This window comes from Anabrus simplex, chromosome 1 (genome assembly GCF_040414725.1).
Source record: "Anabrus simplex isolate iqAnaSimp1 chromosome 1, ASM4041472v1, whole genome shotgun sequence".
NCBI lineage: Eukaryota > Metazoa > Arthropoda > Insecta > Orthoptera > Tettigoniidae > Anabrus > Anabrus simplex.
In genome coordinates this window covers 731,389,675-731,412,429 of record NC_090265.1, presented here as the reverse complement: position 1 = coordinate 731,412,429, position 22,755 = coordinate 731,389,675, and the positions used below count along the sequence as shown (strand labels likewise).

The 22,755-nt window shown below is 39.0% G+C and overlaps 1 protein-coding gene across 1 annotated transcript in view; it reads right to left on the bottom strand.

Moving 5' to 3' along the window:
- Positions 1–17,486: 17,486 nt before the first annotated feature.
- LOC136856843 (uncharacterized) overlaps positions 17,487–22,755 on the bottom strand; it is a 132,171-nt gene continuing 126,902 nt past the window's right edge. Inside the window, exon 5 of the mRNA XM_068231022.1 lies at positions 17,487–18,431. Within this exon, the coding sequence (XP_068087123.1) occupies positions 18,120–18,431 (312 nt within the window). The 3' untranslated portion in view covers positions 17,487–18,119. The remainder of the gene's footprint in view (positions 18,432–22,755) is intronic.

Sequence of the window (22,755 nt, the reverse complement as noted above, 5' to 3'; positions counted from 1 at the left end):
TTATTCGATCGTGAGTTCCTTTTGCTACCCATATGCGTTGTAAAATTCATTGTGAATGAGGGAGCTCAGGAGCTGATCTTTTCCACTATAAACCCTTCAGTAATGTTGCATTTTCTGTGTTAATTGTACCTGACAGTTGACAGAAAGATTGAGAAAGAAGTGAGGCCTACATTCAGCACATCTGCACTGGAATCGCTTGTGGTTGAGAAGACGAAAATGTCATCACAGTAGGAAGGATGCTTCAAGAAAAACTACAGTGAAAAGGAGCTGCTGCGTGAGAAACAAGCTACAAGGAATATTTTTTCACAGAATTAACAGGTTGTGTGCAAATGTTATTGTGTAATATAATATTCTTTCGAATAGATTGCTAGAGGGAAGGGCAAAAGGGGTGTCATTATCGAGAAGGAAGGAGCGTGCTTTGGACTTGACTCTAAATTTTTCTCGGGGGCGGAGGGCGATTACTGATAATCCGCTTTAAAGGTTGGCACCTCTGTAATATGATGATACAAGCTTGAGAAGCTGCGAACCGTAGTATGAGATACATTATCACTTGTTTAAAAACTCCATTGCTATGTAATTTTCATCTAAGTTATGAATGGAAGGAAAATATAAGCAGTCATGAATACACTTAGAAGATGTATTTTGATTTATACCCGCTTTCATCCATATCTGTCATTACCTTTTTAGAAAAGCAGCTCGTCAGTTAAAAGTGGATTCACTCATATCAGAACCTCGTTAATCATCTGTTAGAGGAGCCTCGCCCGCAGTGTTGTCATCAGTATCATCAATTAACAAAACTGATATGCTGTTTACGACTTAAATGGTGATACAGTACATTGCCATTAATGACCAGACACCTGTAGGTCCTGGCTTAATTGGTGTTACTATGACCATTCTCTATCAAGTATCAATAGATGTCTACAACATGGCGAACTCATCCCGGTGATGCTCAGGGCTCTGCAATGGCCATTTGATTTTATTCACTCTTATTTTGGAAAACTACTTGGTTATGGCATTCGCTTTATCAACAGATGCATGGTTGCAAATTGATGCCACCGGGTGGTTAGTGTGGAATTGTCCAGTACTGCCCGATAGGCTTTGAGAAACTAAAATCAGTGGACCATGAAACACAAATCACCACCAAATTGCACAGTAAAAATAATGCAGTCTGGTAACTAACATTCGCCAGGTCTATACACATCCACTGGACTGCTGTAATCTCTAGTGTGATTCCTCGCTTCACATGAAGAGTTCACAGGCAACATGGCAATTGGCCGAGAGTGTTCAGTTTAGTGACCTTTGGTCCATGTGCTGCTGCTCTCCCAGGGAATCCAAATCCAATCACCTCCCAGTGCCAGTCAAAAGTTTGTAGCCATGATTTCTGAATTTGCCTTCACTACATCCCTATCTGTTGATTGTTTTGGCCTCCCTGGTTGAGGTCGGGGCATTTCCATTTCACCACTATATCACTTGCTGTTGAATGTGGCGTCTGGTACCTCCCAGAATGAAGGGAAAGGCCTGATTGGTGAGCACGGATAATCGTACCTCTTTCAGCCTCGTATGTCTGTCTGGACTGCAGTAGCTAGTGCTCACGACCTTGGTGTGTTTGGGTGAAGTTTTGGGGTAAGAGTACTTTTGGTGGGTGTGTGTCATTGGTGGCAATGTAGTGTTTATTTTGAGTATACAGGGTTGTCAGAAACAACGTGCCATGAACCTACTATGCTGGCGTAGCAGGTGGAGAGGTGATACTCCCACGTGGCGCGTCCCAAGTAGCGGATAGGGGGGTCCTAACCAGCTTGCCGGCGGACTTGAGGGAAATAAAATACCTCTCGCGGACCAAACACAAAACCCACCTGTAGGTGGGGGACGCAGAGGAAGAATACACCCATGGTATCCCCTGCCTGTTGTAAGGGGCGACCAAGGGATGATCAAATTAGAACCATGAGACTACTTGTAATTAGTACCATCACGCAGGAAACACCATGGGTCGCATTTACTTGCACGTAGTACCACTATGTTAGGTACACAATAGGTCTGTGATTAGTAGCGACAGTGTGTGAATCAGGAGGTGGGTCCTACAGTACCTCTGATTCGTACCCCTATATGAGCGACACCGTGGTTCTGCCTTACCTATGCTCAGTTCCCACTATGTGAGGAATTCCACGGGATAGTACGAGTCCCTGTGGTTAGTCCGCTTATGTGAGGAGCACCATAGGTTTGTGTTGCCTGTAAATAGTGCTGTAATGTGCGAAACACCATAGATCTGTGTTAATGTGTGCATTACACTACCTGTGAATAGTACCATAATGTGTGGCTCACCGCGAGTCTCCGCTACTTTTGATTAGTATCGCAACATTACACATAGCATGGTTCTACTTTCATAGCGATAAATACCATTATGAGGGGTTGATGACCTGAATTTTGGACCCGTTTCGACTAATCGATTCAGCCTCGTGTTGGCCAGTAATACTATTGTTTTGTGCCAGCTTCTGTGCATGTGAGGCACTGTGGGTTATTTCCACTGATCGTTTTAAATTCATATCCGTCAATCCATTCATTCTTCGTCCTCACACTTTGAATTCTGGTCAGTGGAGGATTTTGGACTTTTAAGTTGTCATTTCATTTTGTCTCATTTCGTACCATTAGGGGCCGATGACCTCTATGTTAGGCCCCTTTAAACAAACATCAATCAATCATCAGAAACAACATGGACCAAGTATATGAGCGTGAATCATACTGATAAATAATTTGAAAAAATTACATCAGTATCTCACGCCGTCGTCATTTTATCACCTGCTGAAGTTAGCCAGTCAGGTCCCTTTGCGAGCGACTTCAGATGGGCTTTGTGAGGCGGTGATGCTAGATCTGCACGTGGCTTATGACCGGCTTGAGAGCTAACACACCATGAGTTTCAGCCAATTCCACCGTAGCGTGCTTGCTATGAGCGCAGCCTATAAGCTGGGAGATCCTTGTTCAAGTCCCTCCCCTGGAGAAGTTTGTTTCTTCTACTGGTGCTCTCAAGCCGGTCTTAAGCCACGTACAGATTTAGCAACGCCGCCTCGCAAAGTGATCCAATTGGCTAACTTCAGTTGATATTATTATTACTATTATTATTATTATTATTATTATTATTATTATTATTATTATTATTATTATTATTATTATTATTAGAAAATATCCGCCCGGTTTCTTTTCCTTTTGCAAGACTTAAAAAGAAAAAGGCCTTCAAAGGAAGAGAACCGATTCCTAGTAAAATATGTTGAGATAATACATTGGAAAGAGTTAAAGTGTTCAATTATCTCAGGTACAACTTATCATACCAATCATAATTAGATATACCAACAAAAATTATTTCGGGTACAACTTATCATGTATGTATGTATGTTTAGTCCTCAGCCCGAAGGCTGGATGGATCCTCAACAGCTCCGCCATCAGCTATTATAGATGTCCTAGGCATCACTGAAGAGGCGTACTAGGGAAATGAGGAGTGAGGTGGTTTCCCGTTGCTTTCCTCACCGAGCCAGAAGTTGCTATTACATATCAGTCTGCCAAGCCCACTGAAATGCATGCACCAACCGACCCTATGAGCAATATTTTCACGCCGTTCATACCAGGGACTGGCTGCAGAAGGAATGGCATCACTCATACCTCAGTCACTTTCATTTTGTCAAAGCCAAGGATAAAGCTGAGACAGATCAATGAAAGTAACAAAATTGCTCTAGCCCATACCAGAAGACATAGTGCACTGTAAACACTAGGTCCCGCCAGCAAAGGCACCAATTTATCATACCAATCATAATTAGATATACCATCAAAAATTATCTCGGGTACAACTTACCATACCAATCATAATTAGATATACCAACAAAAATTAATAATTCACAAAAACTACAGGAATAACAAAACAACATCATGCAACTACCACTTGTACCGGGCGAGTTGGCCGTGCGGTCAGGGGCACGCAACTGTGAGCTTGCATCCGGGAGATAGTGATTTTGAATCCTACTGTCGGCAGCCCTGAAGATGGTTTTCCGTGGTTTCCCATTTTTACACCAGGCAAATGATGGGGCTGTACCTTAATTAAAGCCACGGCCGCTTCCTTCCAACTCCTAGGCCTTTCCTATCCCATCGTCGCCATAAGACCTATCTGTGTCGGTGCAACGTAAAGCAACTAGCAAAAAAAAAAAAAAAAAAAAAAAAAAAAAAAAAAAAAAAAAACCCACCCTATAACTTGTTCAGAAACATACTTAATTGTGCCTTTATAATACCCTACCTAAACCAACACTTTGCTATGGATGTGAGGCATGGACGTGAAGATCTCAAAACTTGTCTTGAATTACAGCACAAGAAATGACATTCATGCATCATACAGCAGGGTATATAAAAGGAATGAAGAGGTGCTAAAAGAACTGAAAGTATAACTGATAACTGACTACATCTACGTCATATACAAAGGATGGAATCTGGTAGATTGCCGAAAGAGATTCTTCGATATCAACCCAGAGGAATAAGATCTGTAGGATGTCCGATGAAGAGATGGAGGAAAAATGCAAGACCATAACGGGACACATGGCCCAATACTTGGAAGGAAGATGATGATTATTATTAGTGTATAGCAAGAAAATTATATACATAATACACAATATATAAACAATAACAAAAAAAAACCATTGATTCACTTAAGGCATTAATGTTATTTGTTATATCTGAATGTCCAACTTTTGAAGCCACTGTAGTGCTTCCACTGTTGGTGACAGGAAGTCTTCCGATCTACCTGGATAAGCCCGTAGTTGACACTCGCTTACAATATGGGGAATACCGGTGGTCTGGTGAGGGACTCCACAATCACATTCTGGAGATGGTACAAAGTTTCACTTGTAGAGAGAATCCCTGCCTGCACCTTCCATGACCTGTCCTGATCCTTTTCAGTCTGGATCAAGTTGCACGTGGCAGTTGGGATCTGTTAGCAATTTTATCTCCTCTGAAAATGTTATGCAGGAGCGAGTCAGAAGAGTTATTTCAGCGGCCTTTCCACTCCTCCAAAGCATTGAAATTGGTGGACGTCTTCAGAGCAGCATCACAAATGTCATGATTTCAGTCTTTGGAGACTAGAACAGGTAGCATAGGATTCTTGCAGATCTTGTTGTACTCTCGAACAAGAGCACTGGATCTTCATAAGTCAGATGGCATTATTCCAGACATCAGTGTGAGCCAGTGGACTGGAGTTGATCTGATGGTGCCAGATATAAGACGCAAGCTGGTATTCAATTGTGGGTCAATATACTTCGTATATGGGCTACTAAGCCACAATGAAGCACAATAGTGGGAAGTAGAGAAAACTTGTGTGAGGGCTAAAGAGAGCAGAATGTTTGCAGTAGATCGCCCAGTAGTACCAGTTAGCTTCTGAATAATACTGTTTTGGGTTTTCAGTTTCTTTTACAAGTTCAGAAGATGTTGCTTGAATGATAAAGTCCAGTCCAAGGTAACACAGAGATATTTTGGACACCTATTGTGATTAAGTACTCAATTGGAGAAAGTAAGTTTAAGTTAGCTCAAATGGAGCCAAGAAGCTGATAAAATGACAATGGAGTGAGATATCAATGTATTTTTTATTTATTTTTTTCAAATTACTTACCAGTATGACCAACGCTCTAATGCTCCGACCACCCTGTACTGTAGTATTCAGTTCCTGTATTTTTTGATAGTCTGATATCCCTATCATATGGTGCTGTAAAACACATGGTTCACAGTTTCAAGGTTTACTAAAACTAAACGTGCTGTTGTCAACATCTTATCATCGTAACTTTTCTTCCAGATTTGTTGTTGGTGCTATGTAGGAAACATGTCTTTAAATGGAAATAAACCACTGACAATCCTTCTAAATATTGTGTTTATTTTGGCTGTTTATATTGGTCTTTGTAAAATGATTTGAAATCATTGATGAATCAGAGCTTTCCAGTTTGTGGATTTACAAGCCGAACACCATTATTGAAAAATCTCACTTCTGAGAAAGCCAGGCTGAGTGGCTTAGACGGTTGAGATGCTGCTGGCCTTCTGACCCCAACTTGGCAGGTTTGATCCTGGCCTAGTCCGGAGGTATTTGAAGGTGCTCAAATATGTCGCCCTCGTGTCAGTTGATTTACTGGCACGTAAAAGATCTCCTGTGGGACTAAAGTCTGGCACCTCAGCATCTTCAAACACTGTAAAAAGTAGTTAGTGGGACTTAAAGCAAATAACATTATTACAGTATTATTACTTCTGAGAAAAACCGGTTGTCTTTCAGTATCTGCTCTCAGATTATTATTACTATGCAATAGGTTTGATAGAGTACCTAGAATAGTGCTTTGCAGTTCAAATTGTATTGATGTATTTTACTGAATGAAATTTCTGTTTTGAGACATGGCAAGATAATACAAAAATTTAGTAACCAAAATTACATCATATGATTTCATGCACATAGCCAGTGAATGGACTTAGGGTAGTGTGTAAATATCAAAATCTCAAAAACTGACTTACTGTGTACATTTTGTGTGTGCAACCCTGAAATGACAGAAATTACATGATGGTAGCAAAGTTTTTAGCTGAGCTCAGTAGTTCAGACGCTGGGTTCCGATATTAAAGTGGTCAAATTCCAGGACTAGCCATTTGTAAATGAAACTGATTAATATCCCTTATTCTCATTCTATCGAACGAATGATATAAAGCTTCAAATATTAAAAACAAAATCCCCAGCATTAAATTTTGCTAATATTTGTCTTAGGTCATCAAATAGCATCACTGACGGTTATACGGTTACAGGGAACTGCAAAAACCGATGACCGCTAAAATTATGCGTACTAGGCGAGATAAGGAGTGAGGTAGTTTTTGCCTTTGCCATTGCTTTCCTCACTGGACCAGAAAGTGCTATTGCAGCACCTTTTGTAAACAGTTGACCGAGGGAGATTACCATAGATTGACTTCTGTTTATCTCAAGATGATGCTGATTAAATCCAGATGCATATTAAGACAGAATTTTTTCTATGCTGACCATCTGAATCGTGACTGAAATTGGAATAATTGTGGAAAGGAGAAATCCTTTTGAAGATTACAATGACAGTAAGTTTGGGAGAGAGATTTCATCTGTCTAAAGAAACAGTGTGGTGGTTGTTAGACTAAATAAATTATGAGTTACAATTTCCTGCTCATCCAAATAACCCCATCCCACCCATTGAACAGACAATTACTTGAAAAGCACGTGGAACTGGTGCATTCAACAAAGTAACTGGGAAAACTGCTAAGGTATATTGCACAATAGTGCAAAGTATCATTAGTGAAGTATCAAAATAATAATAATAATAATAATCGTATGGCCTCAGCTACCGTGTGTAGACATTTCAATTTGACGCCATCTGGCTGTCTGCTCGTCAATTTTGATGTTCCGTTTTACTCTAGGCCCACTAGATGGCAGACCAAGTAAACCGAAACTCTCTTGGGCGTCTATGGCTGAGATTTAATTAATTTTGTCGGGTAAACACCAAATGTGTCACCAGAGATCTTTTACATGCCGACATCATACGACATGGAGTGTCGAATGGACTTTTTTTCTGCCCTTCAAAAATCCGACTGCCTCTGCCAGGTTTGAACCCGCTATCTTGGGATCCGGAGGCCGAAACTCTACCACTGATCCACAGAGGCAGCTTATTAGTGAAGTATCGGAGATCATAGTGTTGTTTCCTCAGTATGTAAAGTTTCCTCCAAAAGGAGAATCATGCTCTGTGATGGATGGATAAGAATCAACCAATTCTAGAAGACCATCCTCATCGTGCTTAAAAACAATTAGGAATTCTTTTCTTGCTTTCTATTTATGCAGTCTTTAAGATCATGAAATGGAGGTTATGGATATATATATTAAAAAACAGACCGATCAAGCAAATTGAAGCACATGTGACAATAGTTGCACTTGTCATTCACCAGTGATTTTCAAGATAACTTGCATGTTCATAACTATATTATCACCCTTCATACTTTAGTTATCGTATCCAGTGAAAGAAGAGCTGAGCCGAGTGGCCTTCTGACCCCAAATTAGGTTTGATTCTGGCTCAGTCTGGTGGTATTTGAAGGTGCTCAAATACGTCAGCCTCGTGTCGGTAGATTTAATGGCACGTAAAAGAACACCTGTGGGACTAAATTCCAGCACCTCGGCATCTCCAAAAACTGTAAAATTAATTAGTGGGATGTAAAGCCATTAACACAATGAAAGAACAGCAGCAGCCAAGGCAATTTTCTCCAGCCCTGTCTCTAACAACAATTCAACTATCTCCCCCATAGTAACTTGCGGACTAGAGCTGATTTGGGATCGGGGATTTTGAGAAAATGGAAAGTATTACATAAAATCAATTTCATGGTCCGTATCACACTTTAACAGATTCACAACTAAGTATTTTATATTTTCCACCTCGTCGATACATTAGTTGCTTAACCAATAAGTTGCTTTAAGCATCTAATGTATTGACAAGGTGGAAAATAAAAAAATACTTAGTTGTGAAAATGGAGTGTCGAAGCTTGCATTCTTAAATGTGCTCCGAGAGTTGGAAAAACAGTGCTGTCGAGGATGGTTTACGAACTCGCTAAGGAGTCCTTCTACACTGAAGACCTCAAGAATATGGCTGTTCCTGCCATCTACAGAGCAGTACACCAAATGCCCGGAGAGAGAAGGAACGAGACTTCTACGCTACGAGTGCCGTGATTGAACAAAACTGAATCTATAAACCTATAGTGAGCTGTATTGACTACTTACAGTACAATCTCAGATCACTGAAAACAAGAGGCCACGAACCTGCTACGTTGGCATAGCAGGGGGAGAGGTGATACTCCCACGTGGTGTGTCCCAGGTTGCAGATAGGGGGGTCCTAACTGGCTTGCTGGCGGACTTGAGGGAAATAAAATACCTCTCGCAGACCAAACACACAACCCCCTATGGGTGGGGGACGCAGACTAAGAATACACCCACAGTCCCCTGCCTGTCGTAAGAGGCGACTAAAAGGGGCAACCAAGGGATGATCAACTTAGAACCATGAGACTACTTATGCTTAGTACCACCACGCGGGAAACACCATGGGTCACTTTTACTTGCGCGTAGTACCACTATGTCAGGTACCAAATAGGTTTGTGATTACTTGATTAGTAACAATAGAGTACGTTGGCGGCTTCTACAGTACCTGGGATCCGTACCCCTATATGCGCAACACCATGGGATGAGCGACACCATGGTTCTGCCTTGCCTATGCTTAGTACCCGCTATGTGAGGAATACCCCGGCATAGTGCGGGTCCATGTGGTTAGTCCAATTTTGTGAGGAATGTCATAGGTTTGCATTGCCTGTAAATAGCGCTGCAGTGTGCAAAACACGATAGGTCTGTATTCCCTGTGCAAATTTCGTTACCTGTGAGTAGTACCATACTGTGTGGAATGCCGCGAGTCTAAGCTACTTTTGATTAGTACCGCAACATGACAAATACCATGGTTTTACTTTCCTAATGATAAGTACCATTATGAGAGGCCGATGACTTGGATTTTTGACCCCTTTGAACTAAAAGCATTATCGATTTAGTATTTTGCTATAGACGCAGTCCCTTGGTTAGTAATACTGTTGTGTCACGTAAGTTTCTGTGAATGGGAGACACTGCGGTCATATCCACTGATTCTTTTAAATTCATATCCATCCATTCATTCTTCATCCTCATGTTTTGAATTCTGGTCAGTGGAGGATTTTGGACTTTTAATTTGTCATTCCATTTTGTCCCATTTCATACCATTAGGGGCCGATGACCTCGATGTTAGGCCCCTTTAAACAACAAGCATCATCATCATTGTCACCGAAAACAGGAGGTAATATAATCCTCCTTGTCACTACAGTAGAATCTCATTAATCAAGACTGAGACTCTAGGTTGTCCAAATTAATGAAAGTCCGGATTAAACAAAATAACTTATGAAATGGGCCAAGGTATATATTTAAACCCTCTGTTCAGTAAAAAGAACGTGTACAGTACAGTATTTTAAATTTAAGAAATACAAAGGTTATTTAGTATACAAGATGTAATGCAATACAGAATAACTAGTGCAGTACAGGATTAGAACATGGCAATCAAGGCACACCTTCATTGACCACACTTGATGTGTTTACTGCTGATCTTTTGTTGTCTTCCTTTGACATTAATTTCTTTAATAATTATCACGTACAGATGCCTCAAATGTTCATAATATGCAGATATCTTTTCATAATTGTTGTCATCCATGTATTTAATGACAATGTATAGATGGTCTTTAATTTCACAAAGTTTTGGCTTAGGGTTAATAATATCATCTGCTTCATCCTGGCCAAATTAATCCGTTTCAGAGCTTTCTGTAATTGCATTTATGTATTATTATTATTATTATTATTATTAGTAAACAGCTGTCTGGATTAAACAAAGTCCGGAATAATGAGGTTCTATTGTACTAATTTGTGTGGTGATTTTGGTAAATACTTTTTTGCTGAAGATGAGAATTATGATTTTTTGAAACATGTATGAATAATAATATGTATTAAACAGATTTTGTGTATTGTATTGACAAGGCGAATTATATTATCTCCTGTTTTTCAGTGTTTTGAGATTGTCATTGAAAGAAACTGGATGAAGGAAAATCAAGAACTAAGACACCTAGTCATTAATTAATTAATTAATACTTTATTAACGGTAATACCATTTTACATAACAGCAGAGAAGAATAAACAAAACAAAACACACTAAAAAGAAAGTTCAATGGAGTATAAGTAGAAAAATATGTACAGATATATACACAGGTTATATTACAAGTAATACAGGAAAGTAATAGTCAAATTTGGAGATTATGTAAGTGATTTCTCAATTTTGACAATGAGCAGTTAAATATATCAATATCCAGTTTGTTTAGAGATCTTGACATTCGTTCAATTGGCCCATTGAATGCATAGTTAGTTCTATGCCAATTTGTAGACAATGTATTCTTGAACCTTGTGCATCTGTCTGGTACATGTACGTTAATTTTTGCAAGGAGTTGTGGACAATTCATCAAGGAATGAAGCAATTTAAAAATGAAGAGGGTATCCAATAATTCACAGCATTGTGACAGGCTATGCATATTTAAGGACTGTTGTAAGGATGTATAATCAACATTATCATATGAGAATCCTGCTCTAAATGAATATAAACAAAGAAATTTATGTTGTACTAAATCTAATCTATGGATAGAGGTCTGATGAGAAGGGTTCCAAACAGGTGTACAGTATTCTAGTATAGGGCGTACCATAGACACATACAGCAATCGATAGGTAGCTAAGTTTGAAAATTCTCTAGAATATCTAGTAATGTAACCCAATCTTTGAAATGCTTTCTTACAAATATTTTCAGTATGTTCATTAAACGATAGGTTATAACTGAATAAAACACCAAGGTCATTAACTTGTGAAACAGGAGTTAGAATGTTGTTATTACTAAATTTGTACTGAAATGATATTTTCTTCTTGTTTTTAAAAAAGATATTATTTTACATTTCTCATGATTAAGTTTCAACCCATTTTGAATGCAATACTTTTCCAGATGATGTAAATCTTCTTGAAGTTTTAAACAATCAAGTGGACAATTAATTTGCATAAAATTTTTTGCATCGTCAGCAAACAAAAGCAATTCAGAATTCTTATATTTTTAATGTCATTTATGTAGAGAGTAAAAAGTAAGGGCGCAAGGTGAGACCCTTGAGGAACTCCACTGGTAACAATAATAGGTGCAGAAAAATGATTCCTTATTTTAACAATCTGCAGGCAATTTTTAAGATACGATTCAAACCATGAGAGGAGAGGCCCATTAATTCCGTAGCCTGTTAGTTTTTGCAGCAAGATATCGTGGTCGACAGTGTCAAAAGCTTTTGAGAAGTCTGAATAAATGCAGTCCACTTGGGAGTGGTTCTCTATTGCATCCAAGAGGAACTGATAGAATAAAAGAAGATTGCTACAGGTTGACCGTCCTGAAAAGAATCCATGTTGCTCATCAATGATGATGTTTCTAAAGAGAGGTGTGATTTTGTCAAGAATTATTGAGTCAAAAATTTTGGAAATATGAGAAGAAATTATAACTGGTCTATATTGTTTTATGTCAGTTTTATCACGATTTTTGAAAACTGGACTAACAAATCCTTTCTTCCATTCCACTGGAAAAATGCCTTGGTTTAATGATAAGTTGAACAGATAAAAGAGTGCTTCACATAAAATAAATGAGCAGTACTTGAGCAGGTACGTTGAAATACCATCAGGTCCGACAGTTTTCTTTAATTCCAGAGATATAAGTTTGTTGTAGATTTCTGCCTTACTAATGTTTATAACTGATAGATTGACAGAGAAAGGATAATCATATGACATACTACTACTATTCTGATAAGAAGAATAAACGGATGAAAAGTGGTTAGCAAAAAGACTGACAATATTTTCTCCAGTATCGGCTGTAACTTCATTAAGATGCATTGTTGAAACAATATTATTACATGACCTTTTAGAACTTAGATATGGCCAGAATTTCTGTGGATTGGAAGTAATACTTCGTTCACAGTTGGAGACATACATTGTATAGCAAGATTTAGATTCAGACTTGCATTCATTTCTTAATTTCGAGAAATGCTGATAATCACTATTGAGACCTGATATTTTGTATCGCTTCTGTGCTTTCTTCTTTTCAATAATCAGGGACTTCAGTTTATAATTAAACCACTTTGGGAATTTGGGAGTCTTAAAATTCCATATAGGGATGTAAAGTTCCATGCCATAATGTAGTACTGAATAGAAGATTTCTACTGCTTTATCAATTGATACATTTTGAAACATCCCCTCCCAGCTGAACTGTGACAGATAATAATTTAGTCCATTATAGTCACCATTTAAAAAGTCAAAATAAAAACTATCAGCAGGCAAGGAATTGTATAGCTCATTTATAGGTAAAGAAATCTCTAATGCTGGGTGGTGTCTAACGAGGGGGACAATGCTTTCATTACTAGATTTTACTTCAATGGAACTGGAGTTACTGAAAACCAAATCAAGAAAGTGATTTAGAAACTTTGGGATAGCATTAAACTGATTTAAACAGAGATAAGAAAAAGTGTCTATAACTAAACTGGACTGCATAGTGTGGTTACCTACTAACATAAGGCCAGAAGATGTTTCTTCATTTACTATCCTAGTGACACAATTTGCCATTCATGGCTTTTACCACAAGATATGTTTGGACAAATTGTACGCCAGCCGCAGCGATAGTTGTGACAAGTACCACCTAGCAGAGCCCCACAAAAATGTGAAGATATTAACAGAGTATAGCAACAACTAAACTGTACTATTATACCAAAATCCTTTCAGGTGATATATTTCTCCCTTAATAATTATTATCATGTTTGCATCTTTGTGGGAGCTTTTCTTTTTAATACAGAGAGGTAACCACCATCACATGCACAGTTAGCTGACAGTGTTTTGCTGTCCAGCGGGCAATGTTGGTGTTCTGCAGACATATTTTGAATGAGGTAATCTTTTTATGATGTTCACAGTATTCTCAATCTTCTGGTGTTGGTAATTAATTGTAATTAACTTACGAAAGCATATTTTAAAAAGCACTAAAAATAAATTGACAAGCTTAAAAGAACTTTAATTTAGATAATACTGAAATGATAGTAGAACTACACTATCAGTTTTATTTGTAGACTGTGATGTTCATTAGCTATGTACATTCAAAACTGTTTATTGCGACATCGCTTTTAATGACATATTGGATGTAATAACGAAATCTAACGGTCCCATCTAAGTCCTACATAAACACTTTTTTTTTTTGCTAGTGGCTTTACGTCGCACCGACACAGATAGGTCTTATGGCGACGATGGGATAGGAAAAGCCTAGGAGTTGGAAGGAAGTGGCCGTGGCCTTAATTAAGGTGTGAAAATGGGAAACCACGGAAAACCATCTTCAGGGCTGCCGACAGTGGGATTTGAACCCATCTCCCAGATGCAAGCTCACAGCCGCGCGCCTCTAACCGCACGGCCACCTGGAATGTACAATGTTGATTTTTGTTTGTTACGCGTTTGGGGATTGTTGACAACAATATAAAGTCTTGTTTTCAGTAGATTTCTGACTGTTAAATTCTTGAGGTAAACATCGCTGTGCAGATGTCATGGAAGAAAGGGGAGTATTTAATGTTGAAGAAAAGTCACAAATAATATAACGATTACTTAATGGGGAAACAAACGTCTGCATCGAAAAGGAATTGGGTGCATCATACTCAACGATTTCTACAATCTGGAAGGACAGAGAGAACGTCTCATTTTTTAGCCAAGACCGTGTGCAACATTATTGTTACTACTTCTTTCCTCACTTATTATTTTATATTTTGCTGTACATATTGTGTAAACATTCAAAGAAAAAATCCTCTCAGTCCCACTCCACAAATACTGTATTGAAAATGCAGTACTTAGTTCATTGATATTTTTTGAAGTTTTAACTTATTCTGTTAATTAACCATGTACATGTGCTGCCTAAAACTTACAGATATGATCCTTTTAGCAACAAGAACAAAAAAGTAGGCTGGTTTGTGCGACTGTTCATTGGCGGGTCCTTCAGAGTCGACTGTAAATGGTTCTGTAGTTTAGTTGTGTTTACGGCCTATAGACAAACTTCGTTAATTAAAATGGGTCAATTGCAGAAACGGTATTTAGACAATGCCAAGTCCATCAAGCATGGCTGAAATTCAGCTAACCAGTGTTTACGTAAACATGTTTTAAATTTTAAAGCCCGGTTGCAAGGAGTTTTGGAGCACCATTCTTAATCATGTTTAGTTGGCAGTGGAATTAAACACTAGTGAGAAGTTTTGCTTGCAAACGGAAAACAATGAATGCATTACAAGGATTTCATGTTTCTTTTTTTACTGTTGATAAACTTAACCATAATAGGTGTCCAACGACCAGACTACACTGCAAGTCAGACATGGAGGCACCCTCTTAAAAATGTGTTCTGAACAGGTGGACTGATTCCTGGCCGTGAGGTTTCACTTCTGGACATTGCCTCATTCATCCTGCATTCCGTAGCCAGGTCGAGCACCCATCCAAGCATTCTACTATTCACACAAGTCCCCTACAGTGCTCCGACTGCAATCATAGCATTCTGCTATAGATGAACATAAACACAAGTTCCTTGCAAGTTATACACCTCCTGCTAGCATTCTGCTAATATGAACTCTCTCTACAAGTTCCACTTGTTATTATACATGACCGATAGTTTTCGACTATCAAGAACATTCTCTCATTTGAACAGACTGTCTCATCAAGACAAGATTGAATGTATATGGGACTCTCAATTTGTACAAATGTAAATATTCTTCAGGCCCTCAGCCTACTATCTTATATTAACATTAAACGTGTGCAACTCCACAAGCTTCAAGAAAAGTTTCATTCTCTTTCATGTACATATTGTATAAAAATGTTAAAGCAATAAACTTTTAGTTTGTGCCTTGTATATAAAGTTCTTTATATACAACAATAGGTATTTCATTTGATCTGTTATTGACTTGTCTAAATCTATTAAAAAGCTATTTAAAATAGTTTTATTGAGTCCACATTGTCAGTACACCTCTTATAACTGAAATTATTTATTCATTCATACATGTTTAAGGAACTTTATGCATTCCGTTCAACCGCGCTCTGCTACCATTTTTACTTAATCTCTGCCCCCTACATAAACAGAGGTAGCAAAGTGATGCAGAAGGACGATAAAAGTAGATCATGATTGAAATTGACAGGAAATAGTCAGTGCTGAACTTGGCTTCTGATATCAATAGACCAAGTACAGGAAGCAACACTAAAATCGATACACATATATTAAGACAGTGATAATCTTAAATAAAAAGGAGTTTATTCAAATGAAAAGCAAACACATAATAAAGATTGCCTTATCCTCATAATAGAAAAGAAAATAATACAATGGGGTAGGTTATTTACGCATAACATAAAGGTACACCAGACTATGTATGGTTGAGCCACGTCAGGCTCTCTCTCTCTTCCATTTTTTCCCTTTGGGAATTGTCGTCGCCACAAAAACAAACAAACTGCATTGCTGAAAGTAGTAACATGGAAGAATAAAAGAGAAAAGAAGTCTTCTAATGTCTCTGTATCAGACATAAAGACATCATTGAAAATAAAAAGACAAATGGAGTCACCATAAAGCAGAAAGAAGGAACACGGAAGAAAGTCGCAGCAGAATTCAATTCTATTGCAGGTAACAAATTCTTAATATTTCAAGTTAAGCTTTAAAAATTGGTCAGTATAATAAAATAATATAACCTCTGAAGTGAGAAAAGTTTTAAAAACAATGCTAAACGAAACCCCATGGTGCAACAGCCCTGAAGGGCGTTGACCTGTCATGCGACCACTGCTTGGCCCGAAAACCTGCAGATTATGAGTTGTTGTTTGGTCAGCATGACAAGCCCTCTCGGCTGTTATTCTTGGTTTTCTCGACCGGGGCCGTCATCTCACCGTCGGATAACTCCTCAATTGTAATCATGTAGGTTGAGTGGACCTCGAACCAGCCCTCAGAATCAGGTAAATATCCCTGACCTGGCCGGGAATTGAACCTGGGGCCTCCGGGTAAGAGGTAGGCATCTACCCCTATACCGTGGGTCTGGCTTAAAAACAATACTACAAAGTTATAATTAAAAATATGCCAGTTTTCAGAAATAGAGCAGACCAGTATGTGATAGTTCTATTTTTTTTTCTCACAGAGTGCCCCATTAAGGTGTGCTTTTGGTGAGTTACTGCATGCTGTCATTTGATCTGCCTCATTGAGATCTATCAGAAAACATCAGAACATTCTAAATGTGACTGTAAACAATAAACGTACCGATGGTTTTGTGACTAAAAGTTGATCAATTTTTGCATACTTTACAAAACTCCCCAAACTTAAGACAGCAGGCAAAAATGTGTAGAAAACATGTTCAGGAGGAAAATAAACTCAATATGGGGTCAAAAAGTACATCTGCAGAACAGAAGAGTGTGAGTGATGCCTGTAGTGCTGGCTTCTCTTAAAGAGAAAGTCGGCCGTGCACCTGTGAGCTTGCATTCTGGAAATAGTGAGTGTCGGCAGCCCTGAAGATAATACCAATATAGTTGGACCGTTACTGGACATTATAAATTTTCCAGCGAACTCATTCTTGGTTGCCAGCGTTTCGTGCCAGTGTGCTAAGTTGGGCTCATCAGTTGGTAAATAGCACACGTACCAAGACGCATGGCTAGTGCATACTGTGGAGGCCACTGCGCAGGCTACTTGGAGCCACTGGCAGTGCCAATGCTCTATGAGAGACTTTGTCTCATTTTCAAAAAAGCCCGGCTGCACTGGGCTTCAGGTATAGAGACACATGTCTGCACAATCCAGTTCATGCTAACTTCTATCGTTTAGATATGAGGAGACAAAACATGGTTGTGGTCAAATCATTTGACATGCTTTGTTTCCTTCTCTGCTATGACATATATTGCTGGACATGGTATTAACACTCTACGCTTGGTGCACCTGGTTTTATTTGACAGAGAACCTGAGGATCTGTATAGTTGCCTTCTCTGTACAGAGGAACTTTGTGTTACTGAAGAAACATGAGATTGTTTTCAAGCTTATTCAGTTGTTTTTTATTTTTATTGTAATGAGTACATAGACATCAAAAATAAAGAACACAAAAGTCTATCATTATGAAATATAAAATTATTTGTCTATTTTGAGCTCGATCCAATGTCTACTGGCTTTGGAAGTTTACATTTAAGAGTTCTTGTCAACCATTTACCCTGGTTCCGTCCTATGGAAGCTTCTTCCTAGCAACACATTCTTCTCTTCTGCAGTTTGGTAATACACTAGAACCTTATATTACATTATATTTACAAATGGAGGGCCACTGGAATGTCCAGTTTAACTGAAGGGGAGACAAGTACATAATTTATCCAGTATGTTCTTGTCAGACCTATTTTGGGAAGCTCTTGGTATAATCTAATGAACATTGGCTCCCTGAGAGTCATGGACTTTGCCCACGAATCTAAATGGCCTGACCGAATGTAATCTTCAGTTACCATTTACATAGAACATGTCCCCTTCGTTTGATGAGACTCCGAGTTGTTCTTTCGATGGAGTTTTAGTCTTCTTTATGGCTGGTGACTTTGGCACTGCTGTGTGCTTCTTGAGCTCCTCTTTGAACGATTCTCTGCGTTCTCGACCGTCCTTGATCTTGAAGCATTTCCACAGTCCATAACGTACTTCCCAGTCCTCGAAAAAGAATTCAGGTTTTTCTGTCGTGATGTGATGTTGCGCAAAGATGTAATGATTTTGCAGTGGGGGATTCAGGTGAGGAGCAAAATCAGCACGGTATTTCATCACCTGTAAAAGGAAACAAACTTTGGAGTTATTGAATGTGGTAGTAGTTAGTAGGGGCGGGAATTCATCTTGATCCAGAGTTGCGAGCCAGGCAGCCGAAATCTCGAGAATGTCATAACACTTCTAGTGAAAGTAAACAGTGATACCCTTTCTGCATGCCTGTACAAAGTAGGTCTTGTGAACGTTCATCTAGTGAAGCACAGAACTTCAGCTGTTTCCTAAGTTCTCCACTCTGTTGAACACTAAATATATCAACTAAAACCCTATAACAAACAAACAATGACATGTTTCATATTTGAAAGAACATCATCAGATTCTATCAAATCACACTTTTTGTTTTCCTTATAAATGGATTAAATTCGGAAAGGTAGGATGTAGAGTCGGGTACCAGTCATTATGGAATGGGAGTGGGCATATTGGACATATTCTGAGTCATGGCTCTCCTTGTGCACAGGCGGCTGGCACTATACAATCCACCAGTGGTCCCTAACTCATTAGAGGAGCGATCCTCACTTGGACTATGTGTAAGTAAGGGTAGCATCCAGCTTCACAGAATTTTCATGGAGCATGCTCAGAATGTATTAAGCAAGTCTTGGATCCATGGGAGTAACGAGTCCCACTTCCATTTTACAAACGAGGGGTTCTTTGGAAACAATTTGGCAAACGATATGGAATTTGATGGGGAGCTGTTGAAATCAATGGGGCTTATGAAAGTAGAACTGGCTGAGTCAGCAAAGAGGATGCATCTGGATGTGCTAGGAGTAAGTGATATTCGGGTAAAGGGAGATAACGAGGAAGATATAGGAGATTATAAAGTGTACTTGATGCGTGTTAAAAAGAGAAGGGCAGAGTGTGGGGCAGGGCTGTTTATCAGGAATACTATTGCACGCAACATTGTTTCTGTTAGGCAGATAAATGAGCGAATGATGTGGGTAGATTTGGCAGTTGGAGGAATTAGGATGAGAATTGTGTCGGTATACTCACCATATGAGGGTGCAGATGATGATGAAGTTCAGTGCGAGAATTGGAAATAGTACCGAAGGATACCAAAAGGTGATAGGTGAATGTGGGGAAGATATGGAAGCTAATAGGAATGGGAAGCGTTTGCCGGACTTCTGTGCTAATATGGGTTTAGCAGTTACAAATACATTCTTTAAGCATAAAGCAATTCACCGCTACACAAGGGAGGGTAGGGGAACCAGATCCATAATAGACTATATCTTAACCGACTTCAAATTCAGGAAATCTGTTAGGAATGTGTGGGTATTCCACAGATTTTTTGATGATACAGACCTCTACCTGATCTGTAGTGAACTAAATATCTCTAAGCCTAGGATAGAGAAAGAGAAATCTGTCTACATACAAATAAGTGTAGAAAATCACTACAAGGAAATTAGACAGAAGTACATGGATATCATTAGTGCAAAATTCCAAACACAGTCAGCAGGTTCAGGATGTAGAAAGAGAATGGGTGGCGTACAAAGATGCTGTAGTAGAAACAGCAATGAAATGCCTGGGAACAACTGTGTGCTGAGGTGGGAAAAAGCGAACATCTTGCTGGAATTATGAAGTGAGGGCAGGTTGTTGATATAAAAGTAGGGTGTTTCAGAAATGGCTCCAAACAAGGGCTGATGCAGACAGATGAAAGAAACAGAGTGAAACAAATAGTTGTTGAATCCAAGAAGAAGTCATCTGGAAGAATTTGGTAATAACCTGGAAAGGCTAGGTCAGGCAGCAGGGAAACCTTTCTGGACAGTAATGAAGAATCTCAGGAAGGGAGGGAAAAAGGAAATGATAGTGTTTTGGATAAATCACGTGAATTCATATTTTGAATATTTTGAAACTCTTCCCAACACAAAAGGAAATATTTCTGGTGACGTCACAAACAACTAAGCTCATGGGGAGGAGGACAACATTGATAAAATTACAGCTGAGTAATTGGAAAGGATGGTAAATAAACTCCATTGTCATAAAACAGCAGGAGTAGATTAAATTAGACCTGAAATGGTGAAGTATAGTGGGAAGGCAGGGATGAAATGGCTTCACAGAATAATAAGATTATCATGGAGTGTTGGTAAGGTACCTTCAGATTGGACAAAAACAGTAATTGCACCTGTCTACAAGCAAGGGAACCGGAAGGATTGTAACAACTGTCGAGGTATCTCATTGATTAGTATACCAGGCAAAGTATTCACTGGCATCTTGGAAGGGAGGGTGCGATCAGTGGTTGAGAGGAAGTTGGATGAAAACCAGTGTGGTCTGAGATCACAGATGGGCTGTCAGGATCAGATTTTCAGTATGCACCAGGTAACTAAAAAATTCTACGAGAGGAATTTACATAGTTATGTTTATGTTTTGTACATCTAGAGAAGGCATTCGCCATAGTACCAAGGGAAGAGATATTCTCCATACTGGTGGACTATGGGATTAAGGGTAGATTATTAAAATCAATCATAAGCACTTACGTTGACAATGGGCTGCAGTGAAAATTGATGGTAAAATGAGTTCTTGGTTCAGGGTACTTACAGGAGTTAGACAAGGCTGTAATCTTTCACCGTTGCTGTTCGTAGTTTACATGGATCATCTGCTGAAAGGTACAAAGTGGCAGGGAGGGATTCAGTTAGGTGAAAATGCAGTAAGCAGTCTGGCCTGTGCTGAAGACATGGTCTTAATGGCAGATTGTGCCGAAAACCTGCAGTCTAATATCTTGGAACTTGAAAATAGGTTCAATGAGTATGGTACGAAAATTAGCCTTTCGAAGACTAAATGTATGTCAGTAGGTAAGAAATTCAACAGAATTGAATGTCAGATTGGTGATACAAAGCTCGAACAGGTCGATAATTTCAAGTATTTAGGATGTGTGTTCTCCCAGGATGGTAATATAGTAAGTGAGATTGAATCAAGGTGTAGTAAAGCTAATGCAGTGAGCTCGCAGTTGCGATCAGCAGTATTCTGTATGAAGGAAGTCAGCTCCCAGACGAAACTATCTTTACATCAGTCTGTTTTCAGTCCAACTTTGCTTTACAGGAGTGAAAGCTCGGTGGCCTCAGGATTTCTTATTTGTAAGTTAGAAGTAACAGACATGAAAGTAGCGAAAATGATTGCTGGTATAAACAGGTAGGAACAATCTTTGGAATGAGAAGGTAATGCCTGAGTTGGGAATGAACGTGATTGATGAAGCTGTACGCATAAACTGGCTTTGGTGGTGGGGTCATGTAAGGTGAATGGAGGAGGATAGGTTACTGAGGAGAATAATGAACTCTGTTATGAAGCGTAAAAGAAGTAGAGGGAGACCAAGATGACGATGGTTTCTAAGGATGTAAAGATAAGAGGTATAGTTCTAAACGAGGCCACAGAACTATATACAAATAAAGGATTGTGGCGGTAGTTAGTAAATTCACAGAGGCTTGCAGACTGAATGGTGAAAGGCATAACAGTCTATAATGAAGATGTATGACTGGCTGATTGATTCATCAAAACTACAGAAAGAAATGAAATTTTTGGGATACATTTATATTACAGTGTAGGCGCTCACTTAGGAAGGATATTCCGTCACTAAGGAGATTAAAAGGGGAGTGAATTTTTAAAAGTGTATCTATATCTCAAAAAAAAAGTTTCAAGACATGAATATTGGTATTTAGAACCTTCTTTAAAAATAAAGAAACATGTATTTTTTGTTTTGTTTTTGGAAAATCCACTGAAGGGGGAAAGAAGTGAAAATTGGGGTTAATTTTTAAAATGAGTATATCTCAAAAACTTACTTACTAAAATAACACACATTTTTTGTTTTTGGAAAATCCATTTAGTGGGGGAGGGGGTTAAAAGGACTGAAAAAAGGTTGAATCCTTAAATGGGGATACAGTAGAGTCTCGCTCATCCGACCTTCGCTTATCCGACATTCCGTGTTATCCGACACTGTTAGACTTAATTTCAACTTTTGGTGGAGACTAAATTCAAGCACACCCGCTGTGGAAGGTGCGACCATGGGGCAAGCACTGGCCTGAACGCTGGCGGTAGGACTGGGTTTTTCTCAAGGACAGGTGCAGTGAGTCTTCAGTCATTGTAGTATTGGTTCGGTGCGGATGTTATAATTTTCATATCCTCTGTGAGTATGGCGAGTAAATGGAAGAAAGTGACTGTTTCTGTGGAAGACAAGTAGAGTGGGTTAAAGAGACTGGACAAAGGGGAAATTCTTCAAAATGTGGCTTCATATTATGGTGTTGGACGTGTTACAGTGGGAGACTGGAAAAAACAGAGGGAAGAAATTGAAAAGTTGTGCTCTACCAGAGCAGAGAAAAACAATGAAAAAATGTCAGTACGAAAAAGT